Here is a 22,757-nt window from a genome sequence, read left to right as displayed (position 1 = left end):
CTCCAGACCTAGCTTTGCTGTCTGTGGGAGTCAACAGGATTAAGCCAGATCAGTCATCCTAACCTCAAAAGTCTTGTGATCTCAAGTGTAGCAGCGCTGAGACCCAAAGTGGGGCCACCTCAGCAGAAGCAGCTCATCGGTGACGGGATCCCTCTCTAACTTGCATTTAGAAACGCCGTCAGACTGAACCATGAAGAGGCAAGCAAACCAGTAGGCAAGTGATTGGTGCTGTTGAGGGAGGACAAGATGTCTCACACGGTGGCCTTCACCTTTCCTGCCACCGAGAATAGGGAGGCTGCCAGGTGAGTGACAGTATTTTAAATGATATAAATTAATGTAAATACACTTGGGCCTCATTAACTCCATGGTGTTGGGGGTATTGAAATTGCCAATATGGGGTTTTGTTTTGTTTTGTTGCCCTAAATTGTCTTCATCCTGAAATTTGGTATCTGTGTAATGCTTTAGAGAAGGGATTACGTAACTCAATAGGTAGAGGATCTGCTTTGTAAGCAGAAGGTCTCATGTTCAATCCCCAGCATCTTCAGGTAGGGCTGGGAGGGTCCCAGACAAAACTGATCTAGAGGGACAGGTGGTTTGGTGACTTGAGTCAGTATAAGGCAACTTCCTGTGTTCCTGTTCCAAGGCATCCTAGTCACTCATGCCTTATTTCCCTTCAAATGGAAGACTCAAAAGATATTTCCAGAAATCTAGAAGCACTAACCTGGCAACGGGGAAAGTCTGAAAGAGGACATGATTGTTCTCTCTTGTGCGCAAAACAGAACCCAGCTGGTTACACCACTTCCTTGGTAACTAGGAAGTTGAAATGTGGTACCCTGATAACCACAGAAGTCCGAAGGGGGCGCTTCCAAGGCTCTCCCTAGAAGCAGGGGGCAAATAAATGTACCACAAGGATACTTCCAGGCCCCCCCGAAAGCTGAACTTTGGCATGCACAAAGTTCTGGACATGCCAACTATTACAAATACCTGGAAATTGGACATTTTTGTTCAAAAGATGGGGCCTGAGGGATTTACTTCATTGTGGAGGATAGATTCCAGCGCACAGTGAAGCAGACCACACATGTGATGGAATATTGGGAAGTTCTTCTGATTCATCTATGTTTGCAGAATGCAAGCTTTCTTTAATGGCACGAGAAAAAATTTACTGGGACAGGCAGGTGGTCTATTTTAGTCCTTGGCTCCAAAATTTATTCAGCTGTGCACAAGTTGAGAGAAGCCTACGGCTAACTGCACAGAGCAATAATAGATTACTCCACCACATATGTAATTTGCATACATCCCTAGCATGTTTCAAAACAACAGAAGGATGCCGATCACCCTACCTAAACTTTTAAAACGTTCCTTTCCTTTCATAAGAATTGTCTGATCTTTTGATGAAAGATATTCTATTTCCCATGGTTGAACCATGTGGCAATGAGTTCCACAGTTCCTTGCAGTACAAATGACAAAGTTTGGAACTGGGAAACTAGAGGTACAGGATTTGTGCACCTATGGGCTCTGCAAGCAGAGGGAAATGGTACACATAGATTTCATTAATCTTGCCTCTGAACTAAGGCACTTCTCAAAATCCTTTTCATTAGGTAGAGTGAAGCAGCCCCCTCAGGTGACAGGTGCTGGGGGCAGCAGCAGTTCCTTGCTCCTCTTGAGCTTCCCCTCCCCTAGCCATTCCTCACTGTTGTCATAGGCCCTCTCTTAGGTTTGTTGCCTTAGGTGTGGTGGAGGTAAAGGTAAAGGGACCCCTGACCATTAGGTCCAGTCGTGACCAACTCTGGGGTTGCGGCGCTCATCTCGCTTTACTGGCCGAGGGAGCCGGCGTACAGCTTCCGGGTCATGTGGCCAGCATGACTAAGCCGCTTCTGGCGAACCAGAGCAGCACACGGAAACGCCGTTTACCTTTCAGCCAGAGCAGTACCTATTTATCTACTTGCACTTTGATGTGCTTTCGAACTGCTAGGTTGGCAGGAGCAGGGACCGAGCAATGGGAGGTCACCCGTTGTGGGGATTCAAACCGCTGACCTTCTGATCGGCAACTCCTAGGCTCTGTGGTTTAACCCACAGCGCCACCCACGTCCCTGTGGTGGAGGACCTGTGTCTAAAACTGGTGGTCCACAGTTACTGCTTTGATGACTGATAATAAACACTGCCTTGTGGGACATCTCTATTCTTAGGCTCTATATACATCTGACTCCTAGCATTATCCTACACATGGATCCAGTTGGGAGTTAGGATGCTGTCTTCTTAGGCAATGCACCAGCTTAATGCTTTAGTTGAAATTCCTGCATTGCAAGGGGGTGGACTAGATGGCCTTCGGGATCCCTTCCAACTCTACCATTCGATGATTCTATGAATAATTCTGGATCCTGGTTCTCTGTTCCCCCACAGCCAGGACATAAGTCCTTACGATGAAGGTGCTGTGCACGATTCCTTCCACCGGCTCATCGAGGAGCAGAGCTGGCTGGCTGAACAGGAGGAGGTGGAGATGCAGAATCTGGCTCCCAGAGGCAGAGGTGAGACAATGTGACTCAGTGTTGAGAACTGCTGGGTGGATATCATCCCTCTGATTGCTGCAGGGAAATAGCTGTGATGGAGTGTGATTTGTGTGGTGAAAGTAATTTTTCTTGATTCTGCTTTTCCTCAGAGGCCAATGTGGTTGTAGAGCAGGAGAAAAACCTGGGGAAGTGTTCTGATGTAGCTTCTAAGTTTTCACTTAGCAAGTCAGGGTTGACAGATATTGCTAAATGCACAGCGTCCTAATTTCAGAACATTTTAGCCTCCACTAAAATGCAGGAGTGCTACAGCTAATCAGAATTGTTTTATTTCAGAGAAGCTGATTTTGCAATCTGATCTGTATGTAGTGAAAGTAGAATGAGAACAAACTGTTATATTTTCACGTCTTTTTTATTATTCCATTTTCAGCCAGTTCTTTCTTCTACAACAACCCTGCGAAGTAGGTTAGGCTAAGACATGGTGACAGTGACCTTAATGACTGAGTGGGTATTTGAACCTTGGTGTCCCTAGCCTTAGCCTGGGCCTCTTAACAACTGCCCCACACTGGTTTGCAGAAGCCGGTGAATTTTACCCAAAGCAAAATTCAGTTACTTTGGCAAATACAGTAGAAACAGCTCTGTCTGTTCTTTGGATAATACTGTATAATATTCTTTCCAAGGGAGACTATACAGCTAACATTGCTACAGCACTCAAAGACGAGAGCATTGCTACCATGACAAAGACCTTCAAATGGTCTGAGGTGTACCGTTATATGTAAGTTATATACTATTGGTTTTGTTCTGTTTACTCAGAAACTTTAGATGTCTCCAAGACATAGTGATAAGAGAATTTTGGAATTGTGTGCTTTAAGAACTTCCACATATTTCAGCTGTTTTGTTTTCTTGTTTATTTGTAAAATGATTTATATAAAACACCAGGTTGTTGTTGTTTTGCTTTTTTGTTGTGCTGAATATTAATTTCACTCTTCATGTGTTTTCGGAAGCCTCTGGCAAGAAACACTGGGGGAGATTTGCCAGGGGTATAGACGACTCAGCCTAGATGACAAAATGTGCCATTTAATTTAATTTATAATAATCTCCCAAGGGCTCCTTGAAGCTTCCTTTGTTAACAGCATTGAAGCTGTGGAGAACTCAAAAGGTGTAGAAACCAAAGAACCTACACACACACACACACACACACACACACACACCAATGCAAGGATGGGTTTCCACAACAATGCAATGTCTCAGACCATCAGGAAGGCAGCATAATTGCTGTACCATGCATACAAGTTTCACATATCTATGAATAAGTACATTCTATTAGTGCACCTAATTTTTGCCATCTCTGGCAAGTGGTTGGGGCCTTCAGGGGAGAGAAGAAGGAAGTTCCGTTGTGCAAATGGAAGTCTGTTGCACTAGCAGAACTGGAGTGTTGCAATACTCACAGAAAATGCTATTGTTCATTAAAGATTTTCATATTAAATGCTGGACCAGATGGGTCGTATGCCTGATTCAACGTTTGTTCTTAAGTCTGCTGTGGAACGAAAGGTTGGTCCTGAGTTGAGGTTGGGGAGAGAAGGCACAATAAGTTCAAAAGTGGTAGCAAAGTATTTAAAAGTTCGAGAAGCGCTGCTTTTATTTAAAACGAGGGAGCATGCACGGAACTGGAAATGAAAAGTAGGTAAGGAGGATCCCTGCTCCAATGGGGCAACACCCCTTCCACCTCCCTACCCAAGACTGTGCAGTAAAAATCATTTTGTTCCTCCCTTCCCTCCAGAGAATCTGGCCTACACGGTTTCTCCTCCCCGCCGGACTGAGGCTTGGGAGGCACGAGGACAGATGGCAGAACATCCGGACTTCTCCTCAGCCACTCTGCGCATCCTGGCCAGCATGCCCAGCCGAACTATTGGTGAGTTGGAGCAAGCCTGCAAGGAAGTCTCAGAGTTAAGGCTTTTCAGCGTGGGGCACAAACGATAGGGACTGAAAGTTCTCCATGGTATCAGACCAGGAGCCTTCCTCTTATCTTCTTTCCCATCCTCTTGCAGGCCGCAGCAGAGGAGCTGTCATCTCCCAGTACTGTAACCGCACTGCCCGGCTGCGCCGGAAGAGCACCCGCGCCCCTCTTCAAGAAGTGTCCCGCTCCGCGCGGCCCAGCATCCGGCAGCTTGATCTAGACCTGGATTCCAGCCACGAGGAAGAGGATAGTAAGTCTGCTATGGAAAGCTTGGGGAGATGCACACTCTGGCAAGAAATTGGAAGGGGCCGTGTACTCATTGTGCAGCTATCTGAGTGATGAGCATTTTAGGGAAATAATAATAATAATAATAATTTATACCCTGCCCATCTGGCTGGGCTTCCCCCAGGCACTCTGGGTGGCTTCCAACAAAATATTAAAATATAGTGATCCATCAAACATTAAAAGCTTCCAATAATAATAATTCATGGTCGCTGTTCTGTGCATATGGTTCACCCTTCCAAATATTTGCATCATTAGAACAACTGGGCTTTTTCACCAGAGCAGGTGGGGCAGAATACCTTTCCAGGCCAATGACTGCTCAGAAGACCAACTACCGTAGCCCTTCAAGGTGGCATTATCATTTATGGCCCTGTCTCAAGAAAAGGCACAGGGTCAGCCTTGCCAGGAAGGGCCATGGAACAAATACTTTTCCAGAGCTGCAGAATCCAGTGTGTGGTTTATTTCTTGTTTTCTGTATGACTTGTTTTTTTTAATACCCAGTTCAAAATGTGTAAGGAAGGGGAGCCGAGAAGGTACTTCTTTTTTTCTTTTTGACATTTTCTCTCTTTTGCCAAAATGCCTGCCATTGGAAATTCAGCTGGGTTTACCTCCTCCAGCAGTGGCCTTTAAACATCCTGTATACTTCCCTCCCTAGACAAACGCAGCCTGCTGGTGAAAGAACTCCGGAGCCTGCCAGCCAGCCAGCGCATCAGCATGCTGAGAACAATGCCTCTAAGCCTGGGCGAGAAGTGCAAGCTGAGGTCAGTGCCTTTAAGCCATTTCAGCACTACTAAAATGGGCAGGAATGAGATTCAGTGGCGCCTGCCCTGTAGAATGCCCCCCCCCACCAGATGTCAAGGAAATAAACAACTACCTGACTTTTAGAAGACATCTGAACACAGCTCTCTTTAGGGAAGTTTTTAATGTTTGATCTTTTATTGTGTTTTTAATATTCTGTTGGAAGCTACCCAGAGTGGCTGGGGAGGCCCAGCCAGATGGGCGGGGTATAACTAATAAATTATTATTATTATTATTATTATTATTATTATTATTATTATTATTATTATTATTAATGCAATCAAGGGAGCAGTTGTGAGTGTGCTGAACGACATGAGGAGCTCGTACTTCACATCTAAAAAGCAGCTTTTTGCAATGATTCTATAAAAATCCTTCTGTCTGTCCCTTTGTAGGCAGGAATCAAGTGGGTACTCTGGCACCTTGATGAAACCCAAGACAAGAGCTCCTTTGTCACTTTGCAGCCGGCTTAAATACCACATCATCATAGTAAGTCATGAACTTCACCTGCCCTGCATAGTCCTTTAATACCTTATTATTATTATTATTATTATTATTATTATTATTATTATTAATTATTAATAATTAACAATTAACAATAAAACAGCATAGCACCAGCCCTTTCCTTAAACACAGTCAGTTCCCAAAAGCTTGTTGCAATAAGAAAGACTTCACCTTCAAAAGAAAGGCAACAAGGAGGGAGCAGGTCTAGCTTCTCTAGGGAGAGAGTGCCAAAGTCTGGAAGAAGGCTTTCTCCCGCGTCCCTTTCAAGTGTGCCTGTGAGGATGGCGGGACTGAGAGAAAGGCCTCCCCTGAATATCTCGGAACCCAAGCAGCGGTTTGTGGCTTCCCGCAAAGAATCCTGGGAACTGTAGTTTGTTAAGGGTGCTGACTGGTATTAGGACACCTCAGTTCCCCTCACAGAGCCACAGTAGTGGTTTAACAATCAATCCCTCTTCTTGGTGAACTCTGGGAATTGCAGCTCTGCAAAGCATATAGGGGTCTCCTAGCAACCTGCAGCACCCTTAACAAACTACAGTTCCCAGGATTTGTTTGGAGGTAGCTGTGACTATTAAAGTTGTAACTGATTTAAATGTATGCTGTAGAAGTAGCCCTGGAAAGGTCAGCCTGCTTTGGCACCACCAGCTGCCCCCAGAAAGAGAGAAGAATCTCTGCTTCTACCCATTGAAGGTGCTGCTAAATGAGGGCATAACTTTACCAACACCCTTTCTATATAGGCTCCTTTCCCCTTTATCAGCAAGGTTGCCTAACTGAGGCCAATTCCTTTCATAAAATTAATGAAATCCCTCATTTGTCCATATAACAGCTTCCCAAGCACTCCATTAGTATATCTATATTGTGAGGAGAAAAACAGACTCAGAGGCCTCTCTGAGAAGAAGTGTGGCTTCCAGAATCTTCTTTACATAGCTGTGGAAATATCCATCAGAATCCTTCTAAGAAATCCATGGGGTATTTAAGGATTTGAGACAATAACTATGGAAGGCTTCGGCCCAGCTTTTGCCAGTTACGGAGTTTATGTTAATGCCATCAAGGCATTAAAATGTTTTAGGAGCCTCTTTCTAAGTTTCATCTAGTGCCGTTAGAGTGTTATACTCAAGGCCTGGCTTCAAATTCCCACTCAGACATGAAGCTCTCTTGGTGACTTTGGGCCAGTAGCTTGACCTACCTCACAGGATGGTTGTGGGAATGAGATTTTTTTTCGGGGGAGGGGAGGAATCATATACATTACCTTGACCTCCTTCAAGGAAAGGTGGGATAGAAATGTAGTAAATAGATAATGGAAGACTTATGTCAGTTTTCTCTTCAACACAAGTTCATTTTTGGCTCTGCTCGCATTTTGAGAAGGCACCATGTTCGGCTCCAAGCTGGTCTTGGAGAGGAGGCAATTAATATTCTTATGACATTCTTACTGTGCCACATGCAAAGCAAATATTTGTGCCGCACCCCAGTGAGCTAGAACATTGTAATTCACACTTCACAGATTGTGGCCCAGTGGTTTGCTGAAAAAAGGCTGTGACTGCATGTTTCATGTAATGTAGCGGCTCCCAAACTTCTCCCCCCTCCCCCCCCCGACAGACCACTTGAAAATGGCTGAGGGTCTTGGTGGGACCACTTAATGGATTTTCTGCCTGTTGTGGCAGCTGTAGTTCCATAGAATTCAAAGGGTGATACGATAAAACACAATATAAGAAATAAGCAATGAAAATATGATTAAAAATTAATACGAATATCCAATGTGATTGATGTGGCACCTCCCATCTTCAACCACAAATTCACAGGTGCTCAGCAGACCCCCTGAATGAAACTAGCAGACCACAGTTTGGGAACACAATGACACAATGGATTGCAGTGGTTTTACTTATCCTGCCAAGGCCAACAAGAAGGAGTCCAACAGGGTTGGTTGGATGCTTAGTCCAATGTAGCTCAGGTGCTTGGGGGTCAACTAAATAGTTGCACTAATGCAAGGGGATTTCCTCCCTCTCCTTGTCCTTTTGCACATGACCTGGACCCTCACCAGGACATGGAACAATCTGCTTAACTGTGTGTTGGTGAAACACACCTGTAGGACCCCAATCAATGGCTTGCTGAAAGCTACCATCTCTTCAGCTGAAGGGCTTCTCTGATCAAAGGCTGCTTTCTCTGCAGGGGTTCCGGAATCTCTGGTACAGCCTTCTGTCCCTCCGTCACACCCTCCAGCCCTGGCATTATTCCCTCAAGCAGATCAGCGGTCGCTTTGGGTCCAGCATCCTCTCCTACTTCCTGTTCCTTAAGACTTTGCTCATGTTCAATCTCTTCTTGTTTCTGCTCCTGCTGGTCTTTGTGGTTGCCGTGCAGGCTGCTTACCCTCCTACCACACCCAACAGCAAAGCCTTCATGGGGCTTGAGCCCCTCACTGGAGCGGTAAGTATTTGTCAAATACAACTTGGGCAAAGGGTAAAGCGCTTGAAGGACTGGAAACCATTTCTCTCTTCTCCTTGCAGGGCTACTTCAATCACACATTGATGTATTATGGCTACTACAGTAACTTCACACTGAATGACCCCTGCGCATTCAGCCCTAACAGCAGCACAACTTGCAGGCAGGGCAGGCCTGTCCATCTGCCATACAATATGCCACTGGCTTATGTGTTAGCCACTGGCGTCTCTTTCTTTGTGACCTGCCTTCTGCTGGTGTACAGGTGAGATGATACGGGTTTCAGGAATTTTCTTTGCTTTTTCTCTCACACAGGACCTGTCCTCAACATTCTCATTTTGTTTTTCCTTCTTGGTTGCATTTAGAAAATGTCTAGGTATCTTCCATATTCTGCATCCTTTCTGATTTTTTACAGTTCCCTGAAAATAATAATATTTTTATTATTTATACGTCACCCGTCTGGCTGGGTTTCCCCAGCCACTCTGGGGAAGACAGGGGTGTTGGGCTCCAAATAACATTTCCTCATTCCCATCAGTATTTCTTACTCCTTTTTTTGCTGCAGTCTGGTACACCCAACCTTCTCCAACCAGGTATCCTACCATATAATTATAAATTCAGCTCCCCATCATTCCCAGAAGGCAGAGCTGATGGTCAGGGATTGTGGAAATTGCAATCCAGCAGCATTTTGAGGCCTCCAGGATGGGGAAGGATTGCAGCAGCAGCAACAAAGCAATCAAGAAGGGTTCATAATTGTCATTCAAATGTGATAGCATATATTGCAAGTCTAAATAGTAACATATTTTGTTAAATCTGCAGTTTTGTAAGCAGTTTACAAGAAATTATCAATAGAACAGATAAAACATATCTTTAAATATTATTATTATTTTTTAAAAAAACCAGTTAAAAAGATTAAAACACGTCACCATTTTACAAAAATGATTTAAGCAAGCACCAAAAAGAGCACAGCAAAGGTGCCAGTCTGGTGTCAATAGGCAGGGAGTTTCAAAGCGTTGTTGCTACCGTGTTATAAGATGGATTTCTCAGAACTGCAGAAAGAGTATTATGTGGCAGCTACAACAGTGTCAGAGTAGTTGAGTGGGCATATAAAGTAAGACAACCCTGCAAGTAAACTGGTCCCAAGCACTTATGGTTTATTATGACATGTGAACACTAATAATATCTGTTTTAAGGTCTGCAATCCAATGCGTATTTATCTGGGAGTAAGCGCCATGGAACATGATGAGACTTACTTAACTCAGGCAGTGTCAGAATCTCTCTCTCTCTCTTTTTTTGCCAGATGGTCAACAATCTGGTATCAGAAAGAGTTCAAATAACTTTAAGAAATGAAAAAAATAATCATGAAGGGTCTTGCTTGGAGGACTTGATTTAAATAAAGTATTTCTAACACAAGCAATCTTGATTGATGGTATCTTCTCCCTTCTTCGCAGCATGTCCCACTCCTTTGGGGAGAGCTACCGTGTGGACAGTGCATCAGGGGACCTGGCAATCAAAGTCTTCTGTGCCTGGGACTACAAGGTGATCCAGAAACGCTCCGTCCGACTTCAGAGTGAAAACATCTGCACTCACCTGAAGGCAAGTACTGAATGTGGCAATTCAGGCTGTGAAAATGCGACAAGCTTGGTGGGTAAACCAATCTCCCTGGGAAGGCTGAGTGATGGGACACTTGAGATCCCATGCAGCAGGATGATATTATTTATTATTATTATTATTATTTATTATTTGTACTCCACTTATCTGACTGGGTTGCCGCAGCCACTCTGGGTAGCTAGAAATGAGAAGGTAACAAGGCATTTTGTACAGCAGCGATATCTATGCAATGATGCTCATACCTCTCCAAACTGTATAAACTTATCCTGAGAGATGCCTCATGGAAGATAGAGTTTGCTTGCTTTCTGCTGCTCAGAGGGTAGGACCAAACCAATGGCTTCGAGTTACAAGAAAGGAGATTCCAATTAAACGTCAGGAAGAACTTTCTGACAGTAAGAGCTGTTCCAACAGTGGAATGGACTCCCTCAGGAGGTGGTGGACTCCATTGGAGGTTTTTCAGCAGAGTTAGGATGGCCATTTGTCAGGGATCATTTAGCTGTGATTCCTGCATTGCAGGGCGGTGGACTAGATTACCCTTGGGGGTCCCTTCCAACTCTACAATCCTATGATGACAACAACAGGTCTGATCTGCTCTTTTGTACAGATAACCTCCCCATATTACAGAGCAGATTACAGTCACACTCTTTGATTCCTTTGAACTCCCAGGTGCCTCTCCCACAGATTTAGTGCTGGCTCCTTTTGCATTGGGTATATTGCCTACCCCTAAGAAATGCAGATTGGCCACGTAACTAGGAAGTCATGTTGCAGCCCCTGTCCTCATGTATCACTCAGGTGGTTGTTTTTATTCTTTTCCTTTATCAGGAATGTCTGGCTGAGCGGCGATCCAGGTCTCGCCCATTAAACCTGTGCAAGAGACTGCAGAGGCTGGCAATCCTACTGATAGCCTGGACTCTATCTCTGGGCATTGTTCTGGGATGTGTCCTAGGAGTTCACTACTTCTCTATATACATTTACCAGGTGAGATGGCTGCTCCATTGCCATCTAAGGGCCTGATGTGTTCTTGGCAGCAAGCATTATCTCTGATTTTCTGGGTCTGTGGCAGGGACTCCTTAGCCTCTTTGGGGAAAGAGGCCATCACTGGGCTCACATCAGGCCTGCCTTCCCCAGCTTTGGGTCCCCAGATGTTCTTGGACTACAATCCCCATCATCCCCTGCTGGCCTGGGGTGATGGGAGTTGTAGTACAACAGTGCCAGCTTTCTACTTGTTTCTTCCATGAAAGGTGGCCACTTTTCACTGCAATAAACAGGCAGATGTAGATTATTTTCTCCTGCAATTTCCCACCTTGAAAGTTGTGATTTCAGTGATAGTCATAAAGGAGGCCCTGTGATAATTATATCCCGTTCCTAGAATCTAGAGCTCTGTTTGCATTAAATGTGGGGAGTTAATAAGAATTGAACAGGTAACCCACGGTGCACCACTTCCGTAGGTTCATCATGAGAAGCTCTTGACAAGCAACTACATGCGCAAAGAAGCCCTGCTCCTGGCCCTGCCTCTATTGGTGTCTCTGATTAACTTGCTCATCCCCTACATATACAACCTCCTGGCTGCCTGGGAGAAGCAGGAATCTCCTGTCCTAGAGGTGTATGTCGCCATCTGCAGGTAACACAGAGCCTAGCAGCTGAAACAGAGGAGCATGTTGCTTCCTCTGCATTTTGTGTCCAGGTATTGGCATTGGTCCTCCTTGCCTGAATGTGCTGGTGATAGCTTTTCCCCTCCTTCTTTACTCCTGCCAGCAGAAGGACTAAGTGGATCACACTTAAAGCACATGGGTTCTGCCAAAGAATCCTGGGAGCCCTAGTGTACCCCTTTCAGAGCTACAATTCCCAGCACCCATTTAAACAAATTCATCTCCCAGGAATCTGGGGGGGGGGGGGAGCCATGTGCTTTAAATGCATGCTATGGATGTGACCAGATTCTCCAGGTAACTTTCTGGCAATTGGAGGTGGAGTGGGTGGGTTTAGTCGATCTAACTTGGAAACAATTTTCTTCCTCAGAATAATGTTTCTTAGGAAATTCCTTTCCTCTTTTTCTTTCTTTTTGTTTTTGTCTTCAGGAACTTAATTCTGAAGATGGTCATCTTAGGGTTGCTGTGTTATCACTGGCTGAGCAGGAAAGAGACGACTTCGGAAATGGAGGTCAGTGTGAATTTGTGGCAAGTGAAGCTGCTGCTGGGACGTTTCCAGCAACTGCTGGTCTTCTGTGGTTTTCATAGAATCATAGAATCATAGAGTTGGAATAGACCACAAGGGCCATCGAGTCCAACCCCCTGCCAAGCAGGAAACACCATCAGAGCACTCCTGACATATGGTTGTCAAGCCTCTGCTTAAAGACCTCCAAAGAAGGAGACCCCACCACACTCCTTGGCAGCAAATTCCACTGTCGAACAGCTCTTACTATCAGGAAGTTCTTCCTAATGTTTAGGTGGAATCTTCTTTCTTGTACAGTAGTTTGGATCCATTGCTCCGTGTCCGCTTCTCTGGAGCAGCAGAAAACAACCTTTCTCCCTCCTCTATATGACATCCTTTTATATATTTGAACATGGCTATCATATCACCCCTTAACCTCCTCTTCTCCAGGCTAAACATGCCTGTTTTATCATACTGAACCAAGCCAGGCACAAAAAAGTGGCTTTGTGTACTTGGAACAAAGACATCCCCCCCGCCCCCTGCTCCGATGGTTCATAATTTCCAGCAAATAGCTCATGAGAAAGGGGAAAGGTCTTTGCAGCTGGAAACCTTTTCTGGTGCTTTGAATAACCTTTTAAACCTTATTTATGCCAAACATTAGTTTCTTAAATCCGTTCATTGAACATGCTAAAACTGGAACAATGCAAAGGATCTTGTGGAACAGGAGGAGAGTTGACCGGCTGCAGCAAAGGCAGGCTGGCATTGCTTTCCCTTGTTTTAACCTGCAGCAAATAGAGCCCTGCCCCTTCAAAAGCAAGAGGCAAAATGTCATCTTTTTGCTGGCACGTTGCACAAAACAGGGATGGACTCAACTTCTGTTGCTAGGGATGTCTGAAGCAACAGCAGACAGAAGAACCTGACTGGCCAAGAGCTCCAGAAAGATAAACACCTCTCCATTTTGCCCATTTTTCCACAGTGCTGGGAGAACTTTGTGGGGCAAGAACTCTACCGCTTGGTGGTGATGGATTTCATTTTCTGTCTCTTGGACACCTTCTTCGCAGAGCTGATGTGGAGGTAATTATCAGGCCAATCCCTTTCCCAAATGCCAAAACTTACTCTGGCAAAGCTCTGCTTTGCAGTTCGGACTGACTGGGGTGGAATCTAGACATATACAAAAATGCTTTTTAAAAAAGGCGTTTTGAAAAATATATTGAATTTGCCATAAGCTCACCAGCACCATCTAGTGTCACATTTGTATAATGCACTTATAACATTGTATCTGCAGCTGTATAGCTGTGTCCTGGGTTGAATCCAGTAAAGTCATTGCATAAATAGAACTACTTCAATGGGCACAATGGAACATCTCCTTCCCCTACACCCCACAGAATCTGCTCCAGAGGGTTGGGGAATCCTCAGAGCAGATGTGAGCAGAAGTTGTCCCCCTTGTGCAATGACTTCATGGGATACAACCCAATCTCTTTCTCTCTCTGACTACTACTCAGGGTTATTTTGGAGAAGAAGCTACAGAGTAAGCGGAGGCCTGAGTTTGACATTGCTCGAAATGTTCTGGAGCTCATTTATGGACAAACCTTGACCTGGTGAGAGATGCCCATTTCCATTTTTTTGCTGGGTCACGCCTTTCCCCTTCCCATATTCATGTTAAAGTCTTATGTTCTGTTCACCCTGCAGATAAGAGCACGAAACTGTTTTTGAAGAAGGCGGAGGATCTTTAGATCGCATACATTTTATTTAAAACATCTACACCCTGTCTCATGTGAGCTGCTCAGGGTGGCTTTTAGTGCAATGACATATGTTAACAGAGGAAGCTGCCTTGTACTGAATTAGGCCACTGGACCACCTACTTGATATCGTCTACACTGACTGGCAGGGGCTGTCTAAGGTTTTCACAGCCTTACCTGAAAAAGGCTGGGACTTATGCATGCAAAGCATCTTGTTCTACCTTCGAGCTGCAGGTTCTGCAAATAGCAATCCTATTAAAACAAATATCAAGACCAGCAGTAAATTAAACAATCCTAATTAACCACTTTGAAGCAGGAAAGCTTTAAATTTCCTTTAAATCTCCGCTGCCACAGTCTTTCAGGTACTGCTGCACATCTGCACCTTAGAATCATAGAATCATAGAGTTGGAAGAGACCACAAGGGCCATCGAGTCCAACCCCCTGCCAAGCAGGAAACACCATCAGAGCACTCCTGACATATGGTTGTCAAGCCTCTGCTTAAAGACCTCCAAAGTAGGAGACTCCACCACACTCCTTGGCAGCAAATTCCACTGTCAAACAGCTCTTACTGTCAGGAAGTTCTTCCTAATGTTTAGGTGGAATCTTCTTTCTTGTAGTTTGGATCCATTGCTCCGTGTCCGCTTCTCTGGAGCAGCAGAAAACAACCTTTCTCCCTCCTCTATGTGACATCCTTTTATATATTTGAACATGGCTATCATATCACCCCTTAACCTCCTCTTCTCCAGGCTAAACATGCCCAGCTCCCTTAGCCGTTCCTCATAAGGCATCGTTTCCAGGCCTTTGACCATTTTGGTTGCCCTCCTCTGGACACGTTCCAGTTTGTCAGTGTCCTTCTTGAACTGTGGTGCCCAGAACTGGACACAGTACTCCAGGTGAGGTCTAACCAGAGCAGAATACAGTGGCACTATTATTTCCCTTGATCTAGATGCTATACTCCTATTTATGCAGCCCAGAATTGCATTGGCTTTTTTAGCTGCCGCGTCACACTGTTGGCTCATGTCAAGTTTGTGGTCAACCAAGACTCCTAGATCCTTTTCACATGTACTGCTCTCAAGCCAGGTGTCACCCATCTTGTATTTGTGCCTCTCATTTTTTTTGCCCAAGTGCAATACTTTACATTTCTCCCTGTTAAAATTCATCTTCTTTGTTTTGGCCAGTTCTCTAATCTGTCAAGGTCGTTTTGAAGTGTGATCCTGTCCTCTGGGGTGTTAGCCACCCCTCCCAGTTTAGTGTCATCTGCAAATTTGATCAGGATGCCCTTGAGTCCATCATCCAAGTCGTTGATAAAGATGTTGAATAAGACGGGGCCCAAGACAGAACCCTGTGGCACCCCACTAGTCACTCTTCTCCAGGATGAAGAGGAACCATTGATGAGCACCCTTTGGGTTCGGTCAGTCAGCCAGTTACAAATCCACTGAGTGGTAGCATAGTCAATTGTTGTTGGTTGTTTATTTGCAGTATTTTTACCCTATTTTATATCATTCAAACTTTTAAAATAGGATCGCCACACCACAAAAACATGCAATGGGCTGGAGCCTCTAGGTCAAGCACAGCTCCTTATCATGGACCCCTTGTAGCCCATCCATCTTCACCTTCAATCTTTCTGTGCATTCATTTCTTTCAGACACTGCTAAAGAATTCCACCTCCTTTAAAAGCCAGAAACTAGACTGAATAATGTAAAATACTTCACAGGATTCTGGTTGCATAATTTGAGATTCTGGTGCAAAAATGTGCAGGGGTTTACAAGCTCAGCGTAAGTAAACTACTGATCTCTCCTTTTTGTCCCCCCGCCCAGGCTGGGAGTCTTCTTTGCCCCACTCCTCCCTGTTGTCCAAATCTTCAAGTTGCTGCTCCTGTTCTATATTAAGAAGGTAATTTATCTGCCCATCTCCAACGGGCACTAATGCACTTTCCACTGCACTGAGGCGACATGCATTAGCAGAGGGTTGGCTTATGGAAGTTTTGTGGACAGAGAAATTGAGGTGGAGACAAGCTAGCAAATCACACTGAGTGGACTTGCCTCCCAGACTGCCTTCGCTCTGTCCCGAAGACAATTAAAGGAAATGGAAACCTGACAGAGGTCCTTGACCAGCGGGAAGTAACCTAGATTGTACTCTTATCAGTCATGAGAAGCTGAGAGTCAAATGCATGTGTATATAAGTGTATTATATTATAATCCTCCCCCCCCCCATTTTTAAATGAAAAACAGCCTTGGGAGGTGCAATTCTGAGCAGAAAAGCAGTGGGAGAGAAGGGGTGCTTATTGCTTTTCCCACTGGCCATTTCCCCACTGGGTTGCTTTTCTTTCTGCAAGATTCTAGACTCACGTTGCCCTTTAAAGTGCTTGCTGTGGTCAGTCTTCTTCAGTATACAGTATACAGTGGTACCACAGGTTACAGATACTTCAGGTTACAGACTCTGCTAACCCAGAAATAATACCTCAGGTTAAGAACTTTGCTTCAGGATGAGAACAGAAATCGCGCAGCAGCGGCAGGCCCCATTAGCTAAAGTGGTGCTTCAGGTTAAGAACAGTTTCAGGTTAAGAACAGACCTCCAGAACGGATTACGTTCTTAACCCAAGGTCCCACTCAGAAGTTGCTGTTGTTAGGAGAGTGAATAAGCTAGTTTAAAATGTGTATTTTTTCCACCCTCCTAGACCAGCTTGATGAGAAATTGCCAGTCTCCCAGTAAACCCTGGCGTGCATCTCACATGAGCACCATTTTCATCACCTTGCTGTGCTTCCCTTCTTTCCTGGGTGCCTCCATATTCCTCTCCTACACCATCTGGGCGTGAGTAGATTTTCTGTTCAGTTGTAACTGACTGCAGTTACATTCCGGGTGTTGGAGGAATGCTATGACTGCTGGATCTTTTGCTATTCTTCTGTTAATTCCAGTTCTCTCACCCATGATATCTGATATCAAAACATCCTGCCCGTTTGAGCTTTCCATTCTACTGCAAAGCTTGTCCCCATGCCCACCTGAAAGGCACCTTGTTACTAGTCTGCATTGCTCCCTCACTCATCTTCGACCTAGCACTAGTGCAGCCACACTAGCCTACCATCAAGGCATTAAAGTCTGAACGACTTCTCTGATGCTGGTGAGCATGCTGTCATGGTGGCCTCTGATGTGCTGCTTTTTTTTAAACATACAATTTATTGCTGTTCCTTTGAAGAATGTGTCAGAAGTCTTGCATTTGGCATCCTGCTCACAGGACATACTATAAACCACTCTTTCCATATGGGGTTTGGGGTCAAACATAATTAAGGATTTTTGCTTTCATTCTGGCAGACATGCGCACCTGTTTTGATACTGCTAAATAAATTATGGTATGGTACATAATAGATAACATATTAAAAACTTGTCTTTGTGCAAATTGGCATATAAGAGAAATGCAGGCAGCTCCCCATTTATGTGGGGGTTACGTTCTGAGGCGCTGCACGCTTTAGTGAAATCGTGAATATTGGGAGCACTATTGAAAAGTCTGCAAAGACCCTCCAAACCTCCATGCTCAAACTCTCCATAGGCCGCAGAGGTCAGTTCAAGTGTTTCTGGGATCACAATTGCCAAGGCTCGTGCTAGATTCTGTTCTTGCGCCATGTTTGCTGTTTTTGCCCCTTTTTGGGCCACTTCTGGGTTTGCTGTAATGCGTGCATGTGCGGTGGTGGGTGCCTTGAATGTGCATAAATGGGGAGTTGCTTGTAGTTGAAAAGGGGCCTCTAGCTACTGCAGGCAGCTGAATATTCAGACATTTACACAATCAGTTATTAGTTAAACCCATGTGGGGCCTGCAGTAAAAGGTTGCAGAGTGGAGTACTCCTGTTCAGTCAGCCATGGTCTTCTGCATGATATTCCGTTCCATTCCATTCCCCTCCCACCCATTTTTCTATTGTTTTCTTTAACTCAGTCAGTCAGTCAGCATTCCATGGCTGCTGAGCACACTCGGTTCTTATTCGGCTATCTTTTGTTTTGGTTTCTGTCTAAAGGTTGTTTCGTTTTTGCATTTCTGCAAACCTTTAGGTTTTTTCAAGCCTGCTGGTATCTCCCTCTTGTGGTGTCATTTTGGCCAAATAATCAGTGACACTCACCCTTGAACTTACATTTTTATGCTACAAATGGCTTTGTAAATTATTGAAAAATGCTGTATAAATGTTGTAAAAACAAAATGATTAGGTGTGTAGCTTTTGTATGCCAAGTAGAGCAACAGTCTTTTGAATAGCTCTTTGATGCTGAGCTGCTCTTTGTCCATCCAGAGTGAAACCATCTAAGATATGTGGACCCTTCCGAGACCACGAGACCATCTATGAGTCTGGGAAGACCTGGGTTCTGAAGCTGGAGAAATCCAACCCAAACCTCACCTGGTTTACCTGGATCCACCAGCACCTGATCCAAAATAGCTTCTTCCTGTTTTTGATTGCTGGAATTTTGCTGTAAGTTGGAAAGACTCTGTTATTTATCTAAGCTTAGAAAGCCATAGATGGTTTCTCCCTTCCCAACCCAAAAAAATCAAAGTGGTTTGGTGAATACCATACAGGGTTTACCGGGAATGGCATATACCTCAACCTGTGATATAATTGGAAGGAAGGCTGATTGTGTGCCCTGTTCTCAGCATAGTTCAGCTTCAGTAGCATCAGCTGTTCTCTTCTGTAAAAGGTTGATGGCTTCCACTGTGGGACACCTCCCCTTATCAAGCTGGGGTACCTCTTAAGCTAGCACTAATGCAACTTACTAAACCTGTTAATATAACCTGCACATTTCAAGTTTTTCTTTACCACTGTTGATGCCATATGCTGTTCCAACGCCACCACAATTTCCTATTTGGTGGCCTTCGCATTTGTTGCTGGATTCCCATTTCCAACGTCTGTGGCAACTGGCCACCTGGCTGGGGCTGATGGAAGTTGCACAACATTTGGAGGGGCACCACATTAGTTACTCCTGTGTTACGTAATCCAATTACGATGCAATCCAGAGAAGGAAATTTTGGGGCGTTTCTGTGTCCAGCTATCCATACCTAATGGAATGTGCATCTCAAAGCTGTCAGAGGCTGAGGCACCAACATACTCATGGGAAGGAGTGTCTTAGATGTGCCAACACCCAGGATTTCTGACTGCCCAATGGATCCCAAGTGTTTAGTGCCCTCCCTCTTCTCTGTATGAGGGCAGACCATGTTACATCAGTTCTGTCACCAATCTGTTCCACATCCCTGGTATGCATATTACTCTTCTGCGTATTTCTCGCTTAACATCTCTGTGTGCTCATTCTGTCCCGCGCCTTTGTGATTTTGCAGAGCTGTGATCTACCTCAACTTCCAAGTGGTGAAAGGTCAGCGGAAAATCATTACCCTGCTGAAGGAGCAGATTGCCAATGTGAGTGGAGTCTGCTTTCTCCTGCGTAGTTCCGAGACCTGAAAGTGCTGGTAATTCCTGCTTTGTCAGAGAATATGAGTACCATGCTGAGTGGGGCCTTAAGAACTGGGCCCTTAGTTTTTGGAATTTATTGGAACCAAAGCAAATGGGCTGCAGTCTGTTTCTTTCCCTGAATGAATGAATGAATGAATGAATGAATGAATGAATGGAGGATTATTTCCCCTGTGGTGAAAAGCAGTGCAATAGAAGCATACTTGGTTTCTTAGCTTCCATTGAAAGATATTTCTTAAGACGGCTGTGTATACGTGTGTGCTCACGCAAAGTGCTTGTATACAAAATTCTACAGATGCATCTTCCACATTAGGTTCCTGCTGTGAACAGTCCCTTTGTCTGCATGAATCGTGCTAGTCATAATGGCAGGACACTTCACTAATAATAAATAGATTAAACTTGCAGTAGACCCCTACAGCAGTTAGGAAAAAGCAATGGGCATTACAAACTTTTATTATCTGCCTGAAATGCTTCTTGGAAGATGGCAGAATAGATTTTAAGCCCTCCAGGAATGGCAAACAGGCCCATGCTGCTGAAAATGTCAGTCTCCTGTTGCCTCCCTTCAAGCTTCTTCCCGTTCAGGAAATTTCACAGTAATCTCATGCACCTTCAGTCCCAGAACGTCCATTCTTACCAATTGCAAGCAATCCCAGCTGCCACGGAAAGGCAAATGGAAACGTTTCTTTAGCTGAATGAAATGAGCACAGATCGCATTTGTTTCAACCTTTTATATAGATTCCTAACATCACTAGCATTTGTTCAAGAAAGCCACTTTCCTGCAACTCACCTTAATGTCTCTAACGTTCCAGGAAGGGGAAGACAAGATGTTTCTCATTCAGAAGCTTCATACTATATATGGGAAATGAGAATGCAGCAACTGAAGATGAGGTAAGACTTTGGGGCAGTTGAAGGTGAGGTAAGACTATTGAGGAGCTCCATGGAACTGACAAGATGCTGCTGCCAAGCTGCTTGGCTGGGTAGCACATACATAATGGACTAGTGCCTTAGCCAAAGCTGGTGTACACCTTACACTGAGCCCATGCAGGTGCAGCAGAGGCTAATGGGGCAGGGCAGAGGAAGCAAAAAGGTAGGAGAATAAGGTACTGTAAAAGGAACGTGGAGACAGTATAACAGAAGTTTGTAACTTCCTGATGAAGGACCCGAGAGGTCCAAAACATGCTGGATATTAGGAAACTTTTTCTCCTCTCCCTCTGCTTCCTGCTTACCCGATGACCCCTAAGCCCACATAGCCTGTGGCTTCTTGCCTGTGCAGTTTGTGCCTGGCAGGCAGGGTGCTTTTGAATGATGCATCAAAGCACCTTGAATCTTCCCTTGTCCTGAATTGTGCAGGGAGCCTCCATGAACACAGGAGACTGGCCCTGCAGTTTCTGGGAGGTGATGAGGATGGCAAGAGCTTTGCATACTCCCCCCCCCCTCACTCTGCTTATGTGTGGATTTTATATAAGCAAAAAATCTGCAGAGACTGGTAATGAGACAAGCTTGGCTGTGTTGCAGCGCTCTCTCCTGTTACTGCTTAATGTATGCATATGTACACACAGAGAGAAAGGAAATGCAGTCCATTTTTGAAAATGTATTTCACTAGGAAATCAAAATGATGGAAGTAAATTGCAGGACCTTGGGGGCAAGCAAGATATGATGGTAGCAGATTGGAGAGAATCGGATTGCTATCAATTTCCTATGAAACAGGGCAGGGGAGCAATTTAAAGTGCAGCACAGGAAAGTGGGAGGGTGCTGAACTCTTGCTCTGCCTGTACTTTTCTCCAAGTTGTTTTTTTCTTCCATCAGAAACAGTGCCTGCCAAAAATAAATTGGGAGGAGAGCAGGTGGGAGAATCGCCTAGGTTTCATTTTAAATTACCACCACTCTGCTTAATAGGAATTTGGCATGATCCACTAACACAGGATTGTGCCACTGTTGCATCTTGTTTGTCCTTGGATGCTGGCAATCTCTTAGCTCTTCTGTTCACTTCCCAGCACACTCCCAAGGCAATAATTTACAAGCAAGATTAGAGGTGGAGGGTGTGTTACTAACAGCCATTCTGGTAAGTGAGGAACGTAAAAGAGCACTAAAAGGAAGGACTGAAAAATATAGGTGTTGTTGCTGAGTGGTGCATACTTAGGACCATTATTCTGATTGTAAAAATAAAACCAGTTCTCTAATAACAATGGCAGCTGAAATTTCCCTTTCAATCCAGCAGTATATCCGTGGATGGGCAAGATGAACTTGTGAGACGGAGGATTGATGTCGGCTGCTCTAGGAATGCTCTGAGGAATAGCCCGTGCTGCTGGAAATGTCGGACTCCTCTTGTCTGCCTTCAAGCTTCTCTGTGTTCAGAAGATCATGAGAATCTCATCCATCTTCAGCCCAATAACATCAATTCTTAATATTTGCTGGCAGTTCCAGCTTCCATGAACAGGCAAATTGAAATGTTCCTTGAGCTGGACCCAAGTACTTGAATCATACAGAAACTAACGATATTTAAAAGAGAAGAACCAAACACTGAATTTTTAAGAATTGTAATGGCCCTTTTGGGCTTTGCACAGTGGATTTATAGGGCCATAGAAGCACAATAAGAAGATTGTAAGACATTTGTTGGCAGGATGCCATTTTTACCAGGACATCTTGATTTGATGTTATTAAAAACATTCTCTTTTGAAAAACTACCTAATTACAGCTGTTCATGAAGCCTGGATAGCTTAGTTGGTTAGAGTTTGGTGCTGATAATGCCAAGGTGGCAGGTTCGATCCCTGTATGGGACAGCAGCATATTCCTGCATTGCAGGGGTTGGACTAAATGAACCTCAGGGTCCCTCCCAACACTACAATTCTGTGATTCTACTTGTGAAGATTTGGTTTCCCTCCTTCACCTCCCCCCCCCTGCCCCATCCTTTCCTCTTTTGCTATTCCCCTGGTTTGTGAGCCTGCTGGCAGTACATTTTTTATTATTATTGATCTGAGTAGCTTTGAGAGACAATAATTGTCGGAAAAACAGCATAGATTATGGCTGATGATAATATAACAGATCACCACCATCTTTTTTCAAAATTCCTTAGTTTAAATGTACTTTTATGTTTAAATGTATCTTAGTTTGATCCCCCCCCCCCATTGCTTCTGGACCATTTCCTGGACATTTAAAGCTCTTTTCTCGGCAGTGTTACACTGCTTAGCTCAAAATACCTTCCCAAGGAAACTCCCCAGATTGGTTCTGTCCTAACCATCTAAAAATTAGTCACCCCGTTTTTATTCCATCAGGTATTTAAAGGATGAGAGGGGTGGCTATTTTTAAACTTTCAAAGTGTCACCTCCTTCACATGGCCCAAAGTCTGTGATTGATT

The 22,757-nt window shown here is 44.5% G+C and overlaps 1 protein-coding gene and 1 long non-coding RNA gene across 8 annotated transcripts in view; one reads left to right on the top strand and one right to left on the bottom strand.

The window, feature by feature from the left end:
- TMC6 (transmembrane channel like 6) overlaps positions 1 to 22,086 on the top strand; it is a 28,657-nt gene extending 6,571 nt beyond the window's left edge. For 6 of the 7 annotated variants that reach the window (XM_081184853.1, XM_081184854.1, XM_081184857.1 and 3 more), the window contains 20 exons: positions 171 to 302; positions 2,401 to 2,525; positions 4,285 to 4,416; positions 4,553 to 4,711; positions 5,399 to 5,504; positions 5,934 to 6,027; positions 8,206 to 8,460; positions 8,541 to 8,737; positions 9,921 to 10,065; positions 10,903 to 11,058; positions 11,529 to 11,701; positions 12,156 to 12,237; positions 13,205 to 13,302; positions 13,731 to 13,826; positions 15,785 to 15,860; positions 16,645 to 16,778; positions 18,239 to 18,415; positions 19,273 to 19,351; positions 20,212 to 20,290; positions 21,618 to 22,086. In XM_081184853.1, the coding sequence (XP_081040979.1) occupies positions 247 to 302; positions 2,401 to 2,525; positions 4,285 to 4,416; positions 4,553 to 4,711; positions 5,399 to 5,504; positions 5,934 to 6,027; positions 8,206 to 8,460; positions 8,541 to 8,737; positions 9,921 to 10,065; positions 10,903 to 11,058; positions 11,529 to 11,701; positions 12,156 to 12,237; positions 13,205 to 13,302; positions 13,731 to 13,826; positions 15,785 to 15,860; positions 16,645 to 16,778; positions 18,239 to 18,415; positions 19,273 to 19,351; positions 20,212 to 20,268 (2,397 nt within the window). In that variant the 5' untranslated portion in view covers positions 171 to 246 and the 3' untranslated portion in view covers positions 20,269 to 20,290; positions 21,618 to 22,086. The remainder of the gene's footprint in view (positions 1 to 170; positions 303 to 2,400; positions 2,526 to 4,284; positions 4,417 to 4,552; positions 4,712 to 5,398; positions 5,505 to 5,933; positions 6,028 to 8,205; positions 8,461 to 8,540; positions 8,738 to 9,920; positions 10,066 to 10,902; positions 11,059 to 11,528; positions 11,702 to 12,155; positions 12,238 to 13,204; positions 13,303 to 13,730; positions 13,827 to 15,784; positions 15,861 to 16,644; positions 16,779 to 18,238; positions 18,416 to 19,272; positions 19,352 to 20,211; positions 20,291 to 21,617) is intronic. The other variant, XM_081184856.1, reaches the window with a different exon arrangement.
- Positions 19,838 to 20,251, bottom strand: LOC308582080. The gene is made up of 2 exons (XR_014005479.1): positions 20,190 to 20,251; positions 19,838 to 20,055 (listed from the first exon to the last, which is right to left on the bottom strand). It is a non-coding gene; the product is annotated as an uncharacterized lncRNA (long non-coding RNA).
- Positions 22,087 to 22,757: the final 671 nt, after the last annotated feature.

This window comes from Podarcis bocagei (assembly GCF_964188305.1).
Source record: "Podarcis bocagei genome assembly, chromosome: 2".
NCBI classification, from domain to species: domain Eukaryota; kingdom Metazoa; phylum Chordata; class Lepidosauria; order Squamata; family Lacertidae; genus Podarcis; species Podarcis bocagei.
Note: the sequence above shows the minus strand (reverse complement) of the source record. Positions and strands in the feature narration are given on the sequence as shown.